Genomic DNA, 21,448 nt, shown 5'->3' with positions numbered 1-21,448 from the left:
GATCCAAAGACACTGAGTTAATGCCTGGTATATGGTTACCACTCAATGAGTGCCATCTATTGTAGTTCAAAGATTCTAAGATGCACTATATTTTTTCACATTTTAACATTTCTGAAAGTGTTTGTCTTTCAAACAATGGCTTCTTCGAATGGATGAAATGTAGTATTGTTATTTCTGAAATCTCTGGTTTAGTTGGCCAATTCCTTGTCCCCTCCAGGTGCTCAATTTATTCCTGGGAAAATGGCTTTACTTTTAAACCTTCCTTACTTTCCCCATTTCTCCGCAGGCGCCCTCTGGGGTCCTCTCCCAGCCACAGACTTTTAGTTTGCGCGGCATCCCCAGGCAATACGGGCGGGCGGCGGCAGCACTCGGGGGCTTACGGCGGCGCGGCGCCCACGAGGCTCCAGCAGCAGAAGGGAAACCGGAGCGTCCGCGCCCGCCCAGTCGTCAGCTGATGGGCGGCCTGCCGAGTAGGCAGCCGCCGTCGCCGCGCGAACATGGCGGCCGAGATCCACTCCAGGCCGCAGAGCAGCCGCCCGGTGCTGCTGAGCAAGATCGAGGGGCACCAGGACGCCGTCACGGCCGCGCTGCTCATCCCCAAGGAGGACGGCGTGATCACGGCCAGCGAGGACAGGTAGGCCCCGGGCGCAGCCGGGGCGGCCCGAACTCCGCGGCGACGGGGTGTGGGGGCGGTGGGGTCCGCGGCCCCGGTCCTTCCTGCGTGAGGGGGTTCCCCCCGGCAGCGCGGCCCCACACCCACTCTGTGCCTCTTAGCTCCGCCGGGTTCCTAGTTCCCTCCCGCCGGTCCTCCAGTCTCGACTTGCACCTTTCCAGCCTGGGACCCCGGTCCCGCCGCGCCCCTCCAGCCCGGATTCCCTGTCCCACTGCACTCCTCTAGGCCGGGAACTCTGTCTCACCTCACCACCCAAGCCCGGGACCCCTGTTCCAGTGCGCGCTCCCGCCCCCCTCCCAGCCCACCTCGCACCTCCAGCCCAGGACCCCTGTTCCAGTGCGCCCCAACGCGCCCCTCCAGTCCGGGACCCTTGTCCCACTGCGCTCCTCCAGCCCGGGAGCTCTGTCCCACTGCGCCCCTCTAGCCGGGATCCCCTGTCCGACTGCACCCCTCCAGCCCAGGAACTCTGTCCCACCGCGCCGCTCAAGCCCGGGACCCCTGTTCCAGTGCGCCCCAACGCACCCCTTCAGCCCGGGAACTCTGTCCCACCGCGCTCCTCCAACCAGGGAACCCCGACCCGCGGTGTCGCAGTAGCCTGGGACCTTCGTCCCGGTCTCTCTCCCTTGCGGGGTTTAGCCTGGTACTCGGAAGCTGTTTCTTGGCCCTCCCGGGTCAGTTCCAAATCGTCTCCTCTGGAAGCCTGGAGGACCGGCGGCTGGTCACCGCGGGCACTGGTGCCCGGGTGTGCTGCTTTGCGAGGAACCTCCAGCCACCTTCGCTCTCTTCCTTCTCGTGTACTCAGGGATTTCACGCCACGCCAGCCCTTTAGATCAGTTATTTTTGCCATGGCTGCTAGAATACCTGAACTCTTATTTACTAAATAGGTTTTTGTGAAAGTGACTCATTTTTAAAAAGATTTAGATGCGTTTATTTTAAAAGGAAATTTTATTTATATCATTAGGAAAACATTACTCGCCAGAGTAAACTAATAACTAAAACGTGTTAATTGGCGTGCACACAGAGTCCTCTCTTGTACTGTGACATGGGGCATTGGATGCCCACCGCGCTTTGGGAAACACTGATTGGGTCCAGTTTTCTCATTTCTCCTAAGAGGACACCGAGGCTGGTGGAGGTGTAGCTTGTCGCTAAGTCACAGAGATACTGGTGAAGCCAGAAATGCAGTTCAGGACTCCCACCAGCTCTGGGCCTGAGTGATTGGATTGGAACAATATTTATGATTCGACTTTAAACTTTGCGTCTTTCAAATCCTAAAGGTTTACAATGTCAGTAGCTTTCCGGTGGGAATTTGAAGGAAATGACTGATGTTTATTGAATGAAACTGTGTTTCCTTGATGCAATGAGCCGTCTTAAATAGGGATAGTCCACAAGTCCAAAGGCTTTCTGGAGGATGGAAGGTAGTGCTGCTGTTCTTTTAAAGCTGAAGGCGTAGTCTCTAGCCTTGTGTAATTATACCATTTGAAGTAACTTTGACCCTGTCCTGAATGGGAAGAGAAAGCCAGAAGCCCCCAACTCCTGTTGGTGCTTTGGATTTTGCTTTTGAGTGAGCTTGTGCCTTTTTCCTCAATTAGATAACAAGCTGGTTATGAGCAGGCAGTGGCCTCTCCTTGCTGGTTCACCTGTAGCTGACTTCAAACAAAGAGGGGAGTGATTGGTAGGAGCTGGGTGTGGGTGTGTAATGCAGAAATGAGTGAGAGATTGAGTGCATGAAACATGGGGAGCAGATGGGGACCTGAAAAAGGCAAGGGCAGAATAATGACTTTTTTTTTTTTTTTTTTTTTTTTTTTGAGATGTTGGCTTGCTCTGTCACCAAGGCTAGAGTGCAGTGGTGTGATCTGGGCTCACTGCAACTTCCGCCTCTCAGGTTCAAGCGATTCTCCTGCCTCAGCCTCCTGAGTAGCTGGGACTACAGGCGCTCAACACCACGCCCAGCTAATTTTTCTATTTTTGGTAGAGACAGGGTTTCTCCATGTTGGTCAGGCTGGTCTCAAACTCCTGACCTCAGGTGATCCACACGCCTCCACCTCCCAAAGTGCTGGGATTACAGGCATGAGCCACTGGCGCCTGGCCAGAATAATGACTCTTGCATGATGTGAATGTAGATGCAAACAACAGTCTTTAAAAGTTAGCAGCCTTTATTCAGTCAAATATTTTATTCATGACTCATGCGTGTTGGGTAAGTTGCTGAATATTTGAGATTGCTGGTCAGGAGCAGTGCTGATAAATGTTTTTGGAAAGTGATTACTAAGCTGCTCTGGGACTGAAACGTTCTAGGGGAGCTTGCATCTGCTCACTTTTTCACTCACGCACTGCTGTTATTGCAGAGCCCAGGTAGATGACTGGACCGGGAGGGGGTTGGCGTTTGAGGTTTCTGTTGTGTTCAGGCTCTTGCAACTTCCTTGAAGGGAGAACAACCCTTTTAGTAGGTGCTACACTTCATGAGATGTAATGAAAGCACATGGGCGTGGGTTTTTTCTTGGTGTTGGCCATGGTGGTTTGTTTTCACATTGTCATAAATACGTGTCATGCTCTTCACTCATTTACTCATTCATTTAGAAAAAGTTTTTTGAGTGTCAGGCGCTGAGGCTACAACAGGGGTCAAAAGCCACAGTACCTTGGCCAGGCAAGGCAGCTCACGCCTGTAATCCCAGCACATGTGTGGGGCCCATGCTAGACCTGTTGGGGAAAGAGACAGCTGACAGCTAAGCTGCTCTTTCCCAAGGGCTGAACAGTCTAGTGAACAGATGGCACCTAAGTAGTCAGCATCCGGTGCTGGGAAGACATAGGAAGAGGAGGCTCTTTGGGCTGGGGCCAGGTTATGGGGACAGCCTCCTAGAGAAGGTCTTTGAGCTGGTCTCCATGGATAGAGGAGTGGCATCTAGAAAAAAGGAGGGATGCACCCCCATCCCAGGCAGAGGAAGGAGGAAAGGACAGGAGGGAATTGTAAGAGAAAGAACCATAGCTATTTCTAGGTGACCAGAGCAAAAGGTGTGCAGTGACAATCACTTGAACCCGGCAGGCGGAGGTTGCAGTGAGCTGAGATCACGCCGCTGCACACCAGCCTGGGCAACAGGAACAAAACTTTGTCTGAAAAAGTTTTTGTTGTTTAGGGACAGGATATTGCTCTGTTGTCCAGGCTGAGCGCAGTGGTACGATCGTAGCTCACTGCAGCCCGAACCCCTGGACTCAGCATCCAGTGCTGGGAAGACACAGGAAGAGGAGGCTGCTTCAGCCCCTCAAAATGCTGAGATTACAGGTGTGAGCCACCATGCCTGGCCAGCATCCAGTTTTGGAAAGGTCTTCCTGTGTGCCACTCTTAGGAATTTGGACCTTATTTTTCAGGCAGTGCAGAACCATCAAAGAGTTCAAAACAAGCAAATGACATGATCGGAATTTGTAATTTAGAAATAACAATAGCTAACCTGTTGAAAGTCCCTTTATGAGTACAGAATTGGACCTTATGTGTTATTGGATTCAATCCTCACACTCCCTCCCTATAAGGTAGATATAGTCCCCTTCTCTTATCAGCAGTTCCAAAATTTAGTGCATTCTAAACGTCAGAAGTGTGTATATGTGTGTGTAAATTGGACCTGCAAACTCATTTGGTGCTAAAATTTGGCCTGAAGAAATGAGACTATTTGTAATCTTTATTTACTTCATGCATCACAGTGGTGTGATCTCGGCTCACTGCAACCTCCACCTCCCAGGTTCAAGCGATTCTCCTGCTTCAGCCTCCTGAGTAACTGGGATTACAGGCACTCGCCATCACAGTCAGCTAACTTTTGTCTTTTTAGTAAATACAGGGTTTCACCGTCTTGGCCAGGCTGGTCTTGAACTCCTAACCTCGGGATCCACCCACCTCGGCCTCCCAAAGTGTTGAGATTACAGGCAGAAGCCAGTAGCTTTTTACATTTAAAGTAGGGTCCAGCTGAAGTGAATTCATTTTACAAATGCTGAAAGCAGTGAGAACTAGCTGAGAGCATTTTGAGAGGAAAAGTGAAAGGTATGAAGGTCTTCTTGAAGTTAGTGTCTGCTTTTGTAAAATCTAGGCCAGTGGTTCTGGGCCAGGGGTGGTTTTTACCCTCAGGGGACATTTGGAAATGTCTGGAGACATTTTTAGTTGTCATGACATCAGGGAGGTGATATGGTTTGGCTGTGTCCCCACCCAAATCTTATCTTGAATTGTAGCTTCCATAATTCCCATGTGTTGTGGGAGGGACTCAGTGGGAGATAATTGAATCATGAGGGCAGTTTCCCCCATACTGTTCTTGTGGCAATGAGTAAGTCTCAGGAGATCTGATGGTTTTACAAGGGAAAACCCCTTTCACTTGGTTCCCATTTTTCTCTTGTTGGCCACCGTGTAAGACATGCCTTCTGCCTTCCACTGTGATGGTGCGGCCTCCCTAGCCACAGGGAACTGTGAGTTCATTGAATCTCATTTTGTTTATAATTACCCAGTTTCTGGTATGTCTTTACTAGCAGTGTGAAAATGGACTAATACTATATGTGACTAATACTGTCATCTAGGTAGAGGGTAGGGGTGCCTCTCAGTATCCTTTTATACCCCACACCAAAGGATTATTGAGCCCCAAATGTCAATAGTGCTGATATTGAGAAACCCCAGTCCAGGCTTCAGGTACTTGTTTATCTGACCTCTCTAGAACACTGGTTCTTTAACTTGAGTGTGCATCAGAATCACCTGGAGGTCCTGTTGAAACTTGGGTTGCTGGAGTTAGACCCCAGAGTTTCTAATTTGGAAAGTCAGGTGGGGCCTGAGAGTTGGTATTTCTGCCAAGTTTCCAGGTAACGTTGATGCTGATGCTGCTAGTCTAGGGACCACACTTAGAATCACATCTCTATGAGAAAGGAGGGTTATTCGTCACTGGGCTTGCCTATGTACAACCACCAAGAAAGAATACTGAATACAAAAATTAGCCAGGCATGGTAGTGTGCACCTGTAATCCCAGCTACTTGGGAGATTGAGACGAGAGGATCACTTGAACCTGGTAGGCAGAGGTTGAGGTGAGCTGAGATTGTGCCACTGCACTCCAGCCTGGGTGACAGAGCAAAACCCTGTCTCAAAAAAATAAATAAATAAAAATAAGAGAATACTGCTTACATTTTATCCCTTTTTTTTTTTTTTCGGTCACTTTCTGGGGTGTATTTACCTGGGGTCATTCACAGATAGCCACCTAGTTCACTGTAATCAAACTACATATGACAAAGCTAGATACGATCAGCCCTCCAAAAAGTATTAAGCAAATATGGAATATCAAAGCTTAATGCCATTATATCTGGGAGTCACAGGTCTTTAGTGGTTTGGGTGGTCAGCTTATGGTTCTGCTTAGAAACCTTTATGGATTAAGGTGTCATGAATGGTTAATAGAAAATGGTACTACTTCTTGTATGAAGTCATCTGTATTTTGCTAAAGTAATAATTACCTTAAGCTCTTTAAATTTCACTCTTTTGCTAAACCTAAATTAGTATTTTTAACTTCAGTTTAAATTTCCTGAACTTTGGAACTAAGGATTTTTGTAAAGTATTATTAATTTTTTTTTTTTTTTTTTTAGGAGATGAGGTCTTACTGTTTTGCCCAGGCTGGATTTGAACTGCGCTCAAGCGATCCTCCTGCCTCAGCCTCCTGAGTAGCAGGGACTACATTGCTTGTGCCGCCATACCTGGCTAAAAGTCTTTTTGTTGTTTTTGTCTTTTGTTTATTTTGAGGCAGGATCTCACTCTGTTGCCAAGGCTGGAGTAAAATGGCATGATCTCCACTCACTGTAGCCTCTACCTTCCAGGCACAGCTGATCCTCCCACCTCAGCCTCCCAAGTAGCTGGGACTATAGGCACGTGCCACCACGCCCAGCTAATTTTTGTATTTTTAGTAGAGACAGTTTTTTCATGTCATCCAGGCTTGTGTCAAACTCCTGGGCTCAAGCAATGTGTCCACCTCAGCCTCCCAAAGTGTTGGGATTACAGGCGTGAGCCACTATGCCTGGCACCGGCTAAAAGGTAGGACTGTCTTTCTATCCAGAAATTGTATTAAAAAAAAAAAAAAGAAACAAAAACAAGATAACTTCAGTAGTAAGTTTAAGAATTTGAACTACAGTGGTGACTTTCCTGGTAGGGGAAACAGAAAATAAGACTGCTTTCAGAACAGAACTAAAATGGTGAGACATTAGGAACCAGTATGTTTGCTTTTTGGACTTTTTTGCTGTGGACTGCGCCAAAACTGTAGACAGTCAGTTGATTGATACAATTTTTAAAAGGTAAAAGCTTTATAAAGCCTTATAAATAAGTTAAGGCTATAGGCCAACTGTCTTCCCTTTTGAGAAACAGAGTTTGTGGATGGACGTGCTTATACTGTTGCATTAGGGGCTTGTAGGCCAAGATTGGTTTCTGTAGGAAACTCATTTTGTTTGTCCCAAGTTAAAGATAAATCTCATGTGATTTAAACTGTTTTAAGATATTGCACTTAGGCTGGGAAAGAGTAAAACCAGAAAACCAACTTTTAGATGTTTTTTAGCATTTTCCTTTTTTAAAAATTATACCAAATATTTAATATATTTGCTTCCACTTAGATATATCTAAGTTTATTGAGACGGTTTGGGGAAAAATTTGTATATTTACTAATTGTTCACATAGAAACAATCTTAAATAAACAACTTGATTTTTAAGTGTTATGCCTGGGAGGAAGCCTGGCATAACTGGAATTCATTAGTTAATACAGAAAACCAGGATGTTAACTGCTGTATTTTCATTGTCATGCAGAGCCTACAAGTAGACTTTAATTTGTGTTATAAAATAAACTGAAGACCTGAGAAGGCAGGAAGCCTGGGCGGCCACACATTTACTCCTGTATTGTTAGAGTGATCCTTCATTGTTACAATCATTTTCTTTTTATAGCATAGTTAAGAACAGAGGCTTGGGAGCCAGAATGCCTGTTTGAATCCCAGCCTTGTGAGCTTAGACAAGTTATTTAATCTCACTGTATTGCAGTTTTCTCATGTGCAAAATGGACGTGAGTCCATTTTGTACCTGCTTTACAGAGTTTTGTGAGGATTAGGTGAATTAAATAATGTGGAACAGTGCCTGGCCCAGAGAAAACATACAGTGTTAGCTGTTATTGTTTTCATTTCCATTTATTTTCCATTTAATTGCTTTAATCTTATCAGAGACTAAACTGGCACAGATAAAGCACTATAGAAGTGTTTTAAGCTGCTATTATTTTCATTCCCATTTATTTTGCGTTTTATTACTTTAATCTTATGAAAGAGTAATGTTTCTACTTACTCTGTATGCATGTTTGTGTGTATGTGTGCACGTGCACGTGCATGTGTGCAAATAAAAAAAATTTTCCTGTTTGAATAGGACAATACCATTGGAGGGGTTATTTACAATCCTAAATTCTTAGCTTTTCTTTATTTCCATATTTGGTTGCTTGCAGGTCATGTCAGTGAGTAGTTTCCCTGAGACATCTTTCTTTCCCCTGCTGTATTTGAGATCCTCAAGATCGGGTTCATTGATTCACTAGAAAGACTGACACGTTATAGTCATACACATGGCTGTGATTTATCATAGCCAAAAGACGCAAAACCAAATCAGCACATGGGATGAAATCCAGAGGAAACCAGACACAAGGCTTCCAAGGGTCCTCTTCCTGTGGAGTCACAGGACATGCTAATTCAGATTGAATTAAGATAACATGTGTGACATATTGTTTATCAGGGAAGCTCATTAGAGACTTTATTCAGTGTTAGAGGCTGGTCATGTAGGCACCCTTGGCCTAACATGTACCAAAATTCCAGACTCCCAGAAGGAAGGTAGGTGGTCAGCATAAACTACATATTTTATACAGGCACGAAGCACAGTGAGCCATTCTTAGGAGTTAGGGAATGGTGAGACCCCCTCTGAATAAATGAGGTCCCAGACACCTGCCAAGGGCCAACCTTGCAAGCAAGCCTTTCTAAGGACAGCAGCATCAGGCCTGCTGTGGGAACTCTTTTCTGCCTACCTGCCTATAATTACCTTAGTGTTTGTCCTCATCATCTTTTAAACCTCATCTTTCAAAGCCTGTTAACTGGCTTCCTCGAGTTCCAGCATACTGTACTTGGAGCTGTCCCACCAATCTCATATCTTTAACCAGGCTTTTATTGTGTCTTTCTCCTGCTCATGACTTTTCATTAGCTCCTTCTTTAATCATGTCTGTAAAAGGACTTTGGGGGCTGGGTGCGGTGGCTCATGCCTGTCATCACAGAACTTGGGGAGGCTGAGGCAGGCAGATTGCTTGAGGCCAGGAGTTTGAGACCAGCCTGGCTAACATAGTGAAACTCTATCTCTACTAAAAATACAAAAATTAGCCAGGTGTGGTGGCACATGCCTGTAATCCCAGCTTCTTGAGAGGCTGAGGCACAATAATTGCTTGAACCCAAGAGGCAGAGGTTGCAGTGAGCTGAGATTGTGCTACTGCCCTCCATCCTGGGCAATAAAGCCGCAAGAATCTATCTCAAAAAAAAAAAAAAAAAAAAAAAAAGACTTTGGGAACTCCATAACTGGTCCCTGCTAACAGCTTTATTTCCACCTTTTATCTCTCACTTATTACGGTTCTTTTGTGTCCAGTAAAGTCAATGTGTGTTCTGCCCCACTCACATCTGGTACATTTCCCACCTGGGTGCCTTGGCCTTCCTCACCAGGAACCTCCCTTGCCCTCTCTCCTGCATTCAAACCCTCCTTTGTCTCCTAGATCCACTTCAAGTTCCACCTCCTTCGTTGAATAATTCTTCCCAGCCCGTCATTCTCTGTCCTTTCTGAGCTTCCCTCAACACGCCTAGTATATTACTGATGATGCCTAGTTAATTACAATCAGGTATTAGTTCCTGTTGCTTTGTGTTTATTCACCTTATCTTCCCACATAGTCTGTACTCCACCAGGTACTGCTTAACTAGCCACTGGTTGAATGATACAGACTTAACCATTTCTGCACAGTAGACTTTTCCTCTGCTGTGTTTACCTTTAATAATCTGCTAGTTCTTTCCTAAGAAGCAGATTGTAATGTAATGAATATTTGTTTCTAGAATTTAGGTATTCATCTTCCCTCTCTACAAAGTGTGCTCTGTAAATCTTTCTGAGAGTTGTTAAGATATGAGCACATATATACTGATTTCATGATGTATTTTTGTCATACTTCATGGTGAAATAATCTCTTTAACCATTCATTTTTCTTTGTCAACCACATACTACTTCGCTGAGAACACTTCTCTTCAAGGTCAAGGTGAATCTGCAGCAGACCACCGTCAAAGAAATTTTAAGTAAAAAGTTGACTTTCTCTTTCTTTCTCCTCCTCTTTATACTTGATTTAGATACTTTCCATCAGTAGAGTCCAGCTTCAAAGGTTAATGGGGAGATGAGGGTGCTTGTAGTGAAACCAGTATTGATGGGGGGCATTTTTGGTTTCTAGGTCATGGTTTGTAGAAAATACAGCCTAGTATGGAATTCCTGGGATACCTGCAGTATCCCAAAGAGGCTTCTTACTGCTCTCCCTCGCTGAAACCCTCTTCTCAGTTTCGTTTGCTTAGCTCCCTCTCATCCATTCGAACTTCTTCTGCAATATTTGCCAAATCCCCCAACCCACTATCCCACCGTTCCCACTCTCTAATATTAATCTACCCTTTTGTTGTCCTCATAGCTCTTACCACATTATATTATTATTGTTATTCATTTACATATTTGCCTTTACTAATTAAATGGTGACCTTTAAAATTTTTCTGGCCGGGCGCAATGGCTCATGCCTGTAATCCCAGCACTTTGGGAGGCCAAGATGGGTGGATCACCTGAGGTCAGGAGTTTGAGACCAGCCTGGCCAACGTGGTGAAATCCCATCTCTACTGAAAATACAAAGATTAGCCAGGCATGGTGGCGGATGCCTGTAATCCCAGCTACCGGGAGGTTGAGGCAGGAGAATCGCTTGAACCTGGGAGGTGGAGGTTGTAATGGGCTGAGATCGTGCCATTGCACTCTAGCCTGGGCGACGAGAGTGAGACTCTGTCTCAAAAATAAAAAAAAAAAAATGAATAAAATTTTTCTAACATGTAAAACAGTGTAAAGCTTATAGTAATGTCTCAAGTGTTAGTTTGATTGAATCAGTCAACAAATCTGTTAGGAAAAAGAAGCATGGAACATAATCTAAAAATAGGCCACTGTCTGGGTGTCGTGGCTCACGCCTGTAATCCCAGCACTTTGGGGCACCGAGGTGGGTGAATCACTTAAGGTCAGGAGTTTGAGACCGGCCTGACCAACGTGGTGAGACACCCCATCTCTACTAAAAATACAAAAATTAGCTGGGTGAGATGTTGTGCGCCTGCAGTCCCAGCTACTCGGGAGGCTGAGGCAGGAGAATGGCTTGAACCTAGGAAGCAGAAGTTGCAGTGAGCTGAGATTGTGCCACTGCACTCCAGCCTGGGTGATAGTAAGATTCTCTTTCTTAAAAAAAAAAACAAAAACAAACTACTGTTCCTTATTACAATCTGTGCTTCTTTGTGGTTCCTTTGTGTTTCAAGACTTCTAGGCTATGGATAGAGTTCGAGCCTTTTTTTTTTTTGAGACAGGGTCTCACTCTGTCTCCCAGGCTGGTGTGCAGTGGCACGATCAGAGATCACTGCAGCTTCCACCTCCTGGGCTCAAGCGATCCTCTCACCTCAGCCTCCTGAGTTTCTGAGACCACAGACATGCACCACCACTCATGGCTAATTTTTGATTTTTTTGTAGAGATGGGGGTCTCACTATGTTGCCCAGGTTGGTCTTGAACTCCTGGGCTCAAGAAATCCTCCAGCCTCAGTCTGCCAAGTAGCTGGAATAACAGACATGTGCCACCATGTCCGGCTAATTTATTTTTATTTTTTGTAGAGACAGGGTCTTACTATGTTGCCAGGCTGGTCTCAAGGCCCTAGGCTCAAGTGATCCACCCACCTTGGCCTCCCAAAGTGCTGGGATTACAGGTCTGAGCCACTGTGCCTGGCCAGACTTTTTGTAATGTAAGAAAGTATTGCCTGGATCCTCCATGTACTCCAGCCCGTCTAGATTATTCCTGATCTTCAGTGATTAGTTTCTAGACTTCTTGATGGCACGAGGATCACAAAAAATTGTTTTTATGCTAACAGTGAAGAGATTACAGCAAGAATTGTTTTGATAAAAAAAACCAAACAACAACAAAAAACATCTGCAGGTTTTCAGCCATCTGGCTTCTGGGAGGGTGGTATTTGTTTAAAGGGGGTGCAAATGCTGGGGCCACCTGGTGGCTTCCTCCCTGGATAAAATCTGCCTGTGGTGACATCAGCAGTCTAATTCTTGGTCACAGACCCTTGAAGCTGTCCAGTAATTCCTCCCCTAGATTGTGGGAGGGGATGGAAATTTCTTTTTTTCTCAGCCAATCTAATTCTCCTCTACAAAATGAGGCTGGTTTCTCTGCCTTTTAATTTAGAGAATAAATTCAATAACAATCTAGTGTTTTCTCTCTCCGTTACCAAAGGAGAAAGACTTCTTTTTGCAGCGAGAATGAACAGGGCAGAATTCCGGAGACTCGTTGGAAGGAAATTGCTATTTATTCGATAAAAACAGATGGCACTGATGGCTATGTTGTTGCTTCTCCCTTTCAAGCAAACGTCTTAATGTTATAGAAACCATCTAGCATGCCAGAAGTACACTTTTTTTTTTTTTTTTTCTGTATCTCCTGGAAGTACTGTCAGACTAGGAAAGAATATCGTTTGCTATAGGTGACAGAAATGTTCACAGATTTACCAAGATTTGAATTAGTATCAGCATCCCTAAGAATGACCAGAAATTCACATTTTCTCAGAATTACTGTTTGCCTAGAATTTAAAAGAAATCAGGGCTTAATTTGTAACATATAGTATGCCCTTTTTAAATGATTAATCGATCTCTTTTTATCAGTTTAAAATTTAAAGATGGTTAAATTGCTTTAGTTCAGCTGTTTTTGGAGTGATTAGGGTGTGTTTTCAAGGAAGTTTAAAGAAGACTTTCAGTTTTAGAGATGTTCCTGTTTCAGGCCAGGTAGAACTTGGCGTGATTTTATAGAAATAATTATGTGCTAGTTGAGTCTGCTTATTAAAGCATAGACATCAATTTCAAGGTAATCTACTGGGCGCAGTAGCTCACGCCTGTAATCCCAGCACTTTGGGAGGCTGAGGTGGGAGGATCCCTAGGTCAGGAGATGGAGACCATCCTGGCTAACACAGTGAAACCCTGTCTCTACTAAAAATACAAAAAATTAGCTGGGCATGGTGGCAGGCTCCTGTAGTCCCAGCTACTCGGGAGGCTGAGGCAGGAGAATGGCGCAAACTAGGGAGGCGGAGCTTGCAATAAGCCAATATCGCGCCACTGCACTCCAGCCTGGGCGACAGAACGAGACTCCGTCTCAAAAAAAAAAAAAAAAAAAAGTACTCATACTGGTAATACATACTAGAAAATATGTATTGAACCCAAATGTATATCCTTATGGAATTACAGGTTTAAAAATATTTCCAGTGCCCTTTTGGTACGGGGGAAAAAAAAAAGAAAAAATATTAGGCCAGGTGCAGTGGCTCACGCCTGTAATCCCAGCACTTTGGGAGGCCGAGGAGGGTGGACCACTTGAGGCTAGGAGTTCAAGACCAGCCTGGCCAACATGGTGAAACTCTATCTCTACTAAAAATACAAAAATTAGCTGAGTGTGGTAGTGCATGCCTGTAGTTCCAGCTACCTGGGAAGCTGAGGCAAGAGAATTGCTTGAACCTGGGAGGCAGAGGCTGCAGTGAGCTGAGATCACGCCACTGCCTTCAGAAAAATATTAATGACTCCTGCAATATGCCTCCTGGTTTGTGAGCCAGTAGTTTTCAGAGGAAAAAATCGTACCTTGAATCTATCTTTGCTCCTACTATATTGTGGCTTAAATAGATGAGGCTTTCGAGACGTAGTGATTCCCTTAAATGTATTTTAACCTTGTTTTTAATTAGCTCTTTGATAGAGTTTAACAGTAGAAGAAATAAGAAGGAATCCTTCTACTTATTATGATCATCAGGCATATCTTTCAGCAGATCAAAGATTAATCTCCCTGGAATAAACACTTCATTCTTAATCGTAACTGTGGTTATAACTCCACTTTTCATATATCTACTATAGGAAGGTAAAGCATGCAGAAGTTTTATCCTTGGTAGACAGGATGGCAAACATTGTATGATATTTAAGAGTAATAACTTTATTTTGTATTTCCAGTGACTGCTTGCATTTTTAAGGATTCAAATTAGCACTTGTGCAAAATGGGAATCCTATATTTCAATTAAGAGTTGAAATGGAGTTATTTGTACTATCTACTTTGAAATCCTTGGCATTCAATAAATGCCAATTGCTTTTTATTTTTAATTTTAACCTCAGATTCCTACGTATTCTTAAAGGTATATTATTTATTTGGAACAGAAAGCATGGTGTCAGTTAGCTCGTGCAGCATAACAAACCACCTCAAAACTCAGTGGCTTAAAACAGCAGGGATTTGTCATTGTCGTGAGCCCACGGGTCACCTAGGCAGTGCTGCTAGCCTCAGCGAGGCTCACTCATGCTTGTGGCCAGCCGTGGGCCAGCTCTGCTGAGCTTAGCTGGACTCTTTCTCATGCCTGGGAGTGAGTTCACTACAGGCAGGCTGAGGATAGCTTCAGCTGGGACAGTTGAGCTCTCTCCCATGTCGTCATTTGTCCTCTGGTAGACTGGCCCCTGTGGTTCATGTGACGTGGCAGTCTTCCAAGACAGGGAGTGAGAGCAAACCAAGCCTCTGGACTCAGTACTAGCAGCCCATTCAGCCACATTATTTTGAACGTAGCATCACTAGCCAACCCGTATTCAAGGCTCAGAGAAATAGGCCAGGTGCAGTGATTCATGCCTGTAAGCCTGGGAGGCCAAGGAGGGCAGATCACATGAGGTCAGGAATTCGAGACCAGGCTGGTCAACATCGTGAAACCCCGTCTCTACTAAAAATACACAAAATTAGCCTGGTGTGGTGGTGCATGCCTGTAATCCCAGCTACTCAGGAGGCTGAGGCAAGAGAATTGCCTGAACCCTGGAGGCGGAGGTTGCAGTGAGCCGAGATCAAGCCACTGCACTCCAGCCTGGGTGACAGAACCAGACTCCATCTCAAAACAAAAACAAGGCTCAGATAAATATATTCCATCTCTTGATGGAAAGAGCTGCAAATTGGCTGATCGTAAGGAGCATGGATACAGGGAGGAGTAAAGAATTGAGCACATTGTGTTTTAAATTGTTTCACCACAGGCACTTACAAACTGTATTGCACACTGTAGCTAGACTGGGCTAAATCTAGACCTGGAGGTAGTGAGAGCCTTTGTTGGAATCACCACTCCTATTTAGCACAGAGGTCAGTATTTCTTTGAACCAAGTGAGCTTTGACGTCAGACCTGAACTGTTCCATACTCTGATTTATTTGGGGGGAAAAAGTAATTTAATGCTTCCTATTTCCTTATTGTTTAGGAGTTACTGCTTTGTGGATAAAGTGTGGATTTCTAAAAAGCCTTTTAAAAAGTTTTACTTATTTACCATATAAGGCTGCTTTGCTTTGAATTGTTTACTTTGGTAATGTTTTGAAAGATGAACTTCCACCATCTTCTGATAAGAGAGAAAGTTGGTCAAGCAACTAATTGAAGTTAGTCTGATGCAGTGCTGCTGTTGGTTTCTATGATTTTCAGACTCTCTCTCCTTGCTTCTGCTTCCTTAAGTGTAAAATGAAGGCAGAAGTGCCTGTCATCCCTGCTATCATGATGTGGCACCTCATTCTCAGCAGACCACAAGCTTTTCATAAATCTCTCTTTTTTTTTTTTTTTAGAGAAGGTGGTAGAGTAGAGGGAAGTTCAGGGAGGTGCAGGGAGGTGGGAAATCACAGAGTTGCTTTTCATGAATCTTGATATGTGTCTAGAATGCAGGAAGTAGCCTTGTGTGTGTGCCACAATATTCAGTGTTGTGAGCTTGCAAGAAGTTAAGCAGGAGGTTGGGCGCGGTGGCTCACGCCTGTAATCCCAGCACTTTGGGAGGTCGAGTTGGGCAGATCACCTGAGGTCAGGAGTTCAAGACCAGCCTGACCAACATGGTGAAACCCCCTCTCTACTAAAAATACAAAAATTAGCTGGGCATGGCGGTGGGTGCCTGTAATCCCAGCTACTAGAGGGGCTGAGGCAGGAGAATCGCTTGAACCCGGGAGGCGGAGGTTGCAGTGAGAAGAGATCGAGATCGCACCATCACACTCCAGCCTGGGCCTAAAGAGCAAAACTCTGTCTCAAAAAAAAAGTTAGGCAGGGACACATGTTGCTGGAGGCACAGTTTATTGCCTTGTAACTTTCAGGCCCAAGAGGTAGGTGCCTTTTGGGAACATCTTCTCCTTCACTGTCCTTCTGCATCTGATGTCTTTGCCAGCTCTGCTGGCCCTGCCTTCTGCTCACTGCTCCTTTGGGAATGATGCTGTCAAGGCCCCCGGCTACCCAGGCACCTCTAGTCTGGTGTCCAGGTCCATGTCTCCTTTTTGGTGCCGGGACTCTCTCACCTCTGCAATAACATCTGCAGACATGTCAAATCCCCTGACTCATTGGGGGCAGATGGTGCTCCAGAATCCCAAGCCTGACCCAAGGCTCAAGTTCATGTCGAAGGCCAGCATAGGCCAGGGTGAGCATCCTCAGTGATGGACAACTGAAGCCTCTGGTGTCTGCCTTATTGAAAAAAGGAAAGTCGTGCCACTATATTTGAAATTGCTTCTGATTCCAGTGACTTCTGTTTTTGCTTTTGGTGGGGACAGCAATTTAAAGGATACACTCTTAGGGAGTGGAACATTTTTACATGTAGAATTTTAGGTAGCCACTCTTGAAAATCAGACAAAATAAGTCCCTAAGTGCTTCAAGGCTCACTGCGCAAAGTGTTTAATTGTGGCTCACTGGGGAAGTCAGCAGGTACCCTGCTGTTCTGTCAGAACTCAGCCTCCGCATCTTTTCTTTGGGGTTCTCACAAGAAGCCCAAGACATTGTCTGCCGTGGAGGGGGGTTCTCTTCTCCTCCCCCTCTCCTGTCCCTTATCAGCCTCCCTACCTGCCCTGCCCAGCCTGATGCAGTATGGATGCCTAATTTAGTTATATGATTTGATACAAGCATACCTTGTTTTATTGTGCTTCTCAGATACTCCATTTTGTACAAATTGAAGGTTCATGGCAACCATGCATCAGGCAAGTCTATCTGTGCCATTTTTCCAATACGTTGTGCTCACTTTGTGTCACTGTGTCACATTTTGGTAATTCTTGCAGTATTCCAAACATTATTATTATATCTGTTGTGGTGGTCTGTGTTCAGTGATTTTTGATATTACTATTATAATTATTTTGGGGAGCCACAAACTGTGCCCATATAAGATGGCAAACTTAAATGATAGTGTGTGTGATCTGAATACTCCATCAACTGGCTGTTACCCTGTGTCTGTCTGTCTGTCTGTCTCTCTCTTTCCCTCCCTCCCTCCCTCTCTGCCCTCCACCTCCCTCCCTCCCTCCTTCCCTCCCTCCCTTTCCCCCTCTCCCCTCAGGCCTCCTTATTCCCTGAGACACAACAATATTGAAATTAGGCCAGTGAATAACCCTACAGTAGCCTCTGAGTGTTCGAGTGAAAGGAAGAGTCACATGTCTCTAACTTTAAATCAAATGTTGGAAATGATTAAGCTTAGTGAGGAAGGCACATCAAAAGCTGAGACAGGCCGAAAACTAGGCCTCTTGCACCGAACAGCCAAGTTATGAATGCAAATGAAAAGTTCTTGAAGGAAATTAAAAGTGCTAATCTAGTGAAAACATGAGTAAGAAAGCAAAACAGCCTTATTGATGATGTAGAGAAAGGTTTAGCGATCTGAATAGAAGATCAAACCAGCCACAACATCCTCTTAAGCCAAAGCCTCATCCAGAGCAAGGCCTTAATCCTCTTCGATTTTATGAAGCCTGAGAGAGGTGAGGAAGCTACAGAAGTAAATTTTGAAGCTAGCAGAATTGGCACATTAGGTTTAAGGAAAGAAGCAGTCTATATAACATAAAAGGACAAAGTGAAGCATCAAGTGCTAATGTAGAAGCTGCAGCAAGTTATCTAGAAGATCTAGCTAAGATAATTGGTGAAAACAACTTCATTAAACAATAGATTTTCAATGTAGACCAAACAATCCTTTTGGAAGAAGATGCCATCTAGGACTTACATAGCTAGAGAAGAGAAGTCAGTGCCTGGCTTCAAAGCTCCAAAAGATAGGTTGACTTTCTTCTTGGGGCTAATGCAGCTGGTAACTTTAAGTTGAAGCCAATGCTCATTAACCATTCCAAAAATCCTAGGACCATTAAGAATTGTGTTAAAGCTATTTATAGAGCCATGTGCTCTATAAATGGAACAACAAAGGCTGGATGACAGCATTTCTGTTGACAGCATGGTTTACTGAATATTTTAAGCCCATTGTTGAGACCTACTGCTCAGAAAAAAAGATTCCTTTCAAAATATTATTGCTTATTGACCAGGAATGGTGGCTCACGCCTGTAATACCAGCACTTTGGGAGGCCAAAGCAGGCAGATCACTTGAGGTCAGGAGTTTGTGACCAGTCTGGACAACATGGCAAAACCCCGACTCTACTAAAAATACAAAAATTAGCCAGTCATGGTGTTGCACATCTGTAAGTCCAGCTACTTGGGAGACTGAGGCATGAGAATCTCTTGAGCCTAGGAGGCAGAGGTTTCAGTGAGCTGAGATCGTGCCACTGCACTCCAGCCTGGGTGATGGAGTGAGCCTCTGTCTCAAATATATACATATATATACACACATATATATACACACACATACACACATTTGTATATATAAAAAATATATACCCACACACACATATATATATTTACTTATTGAAAATGCACCTAGTCACCCAAGAACTCTGAGGATGGAGACATACCAGGAGATTAATGTTGTTTTCATGCCTGCTAATACAACACTCATTCTGTAGCTCGCGGATCAAGGAGTAATTTCAACTTTCAAATTTTATGATTTAAAAAATACACTTTTGCTGGGCACAGTGGCTCATGCTTATAGTCTCAGCACTTTGGGAGGCTGAGGTGGCAGGATCACTTGAGCCCAGGAGTTTGTGACCAGCCTGGGCAATATAATGAGACCTTATCTCTACAAAAACCTTTAAAAAGTTAGCCAGGTGTAGTGATACGTGCCCGTAGTCCCAGTTACTGGGGAACCTGAGGTGGGAAGATCCCTGGAGCCTGGGAGGCATAAGTTGCAGTGAGCCATGATTGTGCTACTGCACTCCAGCCTGAGTAACCGAGGGAGACCCTGTCTCAAAAAAAATTTTTTTTATAAGGCTATAACTGCCATAGATAGTGCCTCTGATAGATCTGGGCAAAGTAAGTTGAAAACCTTCTGGAAAGGATTCACCATTCTAGATGTGATTAAGAACATTCATGATTCTTGAGAGAAGGTTAAACTGTCAATATTAACAGGAATTTGGAAGAAGTTGATTCCAACCATCATGGATAACTTTGAGGGGTTCAAGCCTTCAGTAACTGCAGATGTGGAAATAGCAAGAGAATTAGAAGTGGAGCATGTAGATGTGACTGAATTGTTGTAATTTCATGATAAAAGCTGAATGTATAAACAGTTTCATATGGATGGGCACAGAAAGTGGGTTCTTGAGATGGAATCGACATCAGTGAAGATGCCGTGAACATTGTTGACATGGCAGCAAAAGATTTAGAATATTCCATTAACTTAGTTGATGGGGGAGCAGCAGGCATTGAGAAGATCGACTCCAATTTTGAAAGAAGGCCTTAATCCTCTTCGATTTTATGAACCCTGAGAGAGGTGAGGAAGCTACAGAAGTAAAGTTTGAAGCTAGCAGAATTGGCACATTATGGGTAAAATGCTATTAAGTTACATTGCATGCTACAGTGAAGTCTTTTGGGAAAGGAAGAGTCAACCGATGCAACAAACTTCATGGTTGTTTTATTTTAAGAAGTTGCCACAGCCACGCCAACCTTCATCACCAGTCATCCTGACGGATCAGCAGCATCAACACTGAGGCAGGTCTCTCCACCAGCAAACTGTTACCCCTCGCTGAAGGTTCAGATGGTCGTTAACTATTATCCCTCGCTGAAGGTTCAGATGGTCATTAACTATTATCCCTCGCTGAAGGTTCAGATGGTCATTAACTATTTTCCCTCGATGAAGGTTCAGATGGTCATTAACTACCTCGCTGAAGGTTCAGATGATCATTAACTATCATCCCTCGCTGAAGGTTCAGATGATTGTTAATTATTACCCCTCGCTGAAGGTTCAGATGATCATTAACTATTATCCCTTGCTGAAGCTTCAGATGGTTGTTAACTTTTTTTTAGCAATAAAGTATTTTAAAACTAAGGTATGTACGTTGATTTTTAGATGTAATGCTACTTCACACTTAACAAACTATAGTGTAACCACAGCTTGCGTATGGGAAACCAAAAATTTGTGTGACTCACTTTGTTCCAACATTTGCTTTGTTGTGATAAACCTGCAGTATCTCTGAGGGTTATAATAATCTCTGTTGTATGCTTTTTTTTTTTTTTTGGAACAAAAATGCTGACCATTTCATAAACATTTTCTTGGGACGCCAGGTCTTCATAACTATTTGTAATGATTATATAAGCTATTGAATTACTCTAGCATTAACCGATTTCATTTTTTAGCATATTTTCTGCATTTTTACTCCTTGGATAAGGCTTATATGAAGTTTTTTAAATTTGTAGGTCTTTTTTTATTCTATTAAATAATTTTTATGGAACCAATTTCCAAGCCTGGAATTCCTTAATCAAAGTTTATCATTAGTGGTGTTGTCATTATTATTATTGGGCAGTTATATTTGTTTCTCTCTATATTGGAGCAAAATTCTTGCCCAAGAGTTAGTTCTAATTTACAATTCTGACAAAGAAGTATGAGAGCCCTAGAAGTGGCATTTTGTTATTGTTTTGAGTTATTCATTTGCTTTCCCTGCACCAGTAGTACATTTTAAAAACATTTAAATCTGAAATATTTAACATAAGAAAGAATCAATTTGGGAATTTTGTTTACTTGGAAAATAAATGAATCATCTACAGTGCTGAACAATGATAAAGTGATGGGGCCAGGTGCAGTGGCTCACACCTGTAATCCTAGCACTTTGGGAGGCCGAGGCGGGTGGATCGCTTGAGGCCAGGAGTCCAAGACCAGCCTGGCCAACATGGTGAAACCGTGTCTCTACTAAAAATACAAAAATTAGCCAGGCATGGTGACACATGTCTGTAATCTCAGCTGCTCGGGAGGCTGAGGCACGAGAATCGCTTGAACCTGGGAGGCAGAGGTTGCAGTGAGCTGAGCTTGCGCCATACCGCTCCAGCCTGGGTGATGGAGTGAGACTCTGTTAAATAAATAAATACATAAATAAATAAATAAAGTAAGTGATGGTAGTGGCATGCATACCCTGTAAGTTATGTATGTATAACATAGTCATATGTGGAGATACCTTTTCTCATTTGTTCCTGGAATATATTGCAGCTATAAGTCCTTGTTTCTCTAATTGAAAATGCAGAGGAGATAGACGGTAGAAGCCCTCCATAGGAATGGTAGCATGGAGAAGTTTGGAAACATTTATTAGGCTCTGAAAGCAATGACACAGTTCCTTTCTAAGGACCTTT

The 21,448-nt window shown here is 43.9% G+C and overlaps 1 protein-coding gene across 1 annotated transcript in view; it reads left to right on the top strand.

The window, feature by feature from the left end:
* The first annotated feature begins 442 nt into the window (after nucleotides 1-442).
* Nucleotides 443-21,448, top strand: part of WDFY1 (WD repeat and FYVE domain containing 1) — a 71,359-nt gene continuing 50,353 nt past the window's right edge. The window contains exon 1 of the mRNA XM_005574438.5: nucleotides 443-634. Coding sequence (XP_005574495.1) covers nucleotides 498-634 — 137 coding nt within the window. The 5' untranslated portion in view covers nucleotides 443-497. The remainder of the gene's footprint in view (nucleotides 635-21,448) is intronic.

This window comes from Macaca fascicularis, chromosome 12 (genome assembly GCF_037993035.2).
Source record: "Macaca fascicularis isolate 582-1 chromosome 12, T2T-MFA8v1.1".
NCBI lineage: Eukaryota > Metazoa > Chordata > Mammalia > Primates > Cercopithecidae > Macaca > Macaca fascicularis.
Note: the sequence above shows the minus strand (reverse complement) of the source record. Positions and strands in the feature narration are given on the sequence as shown.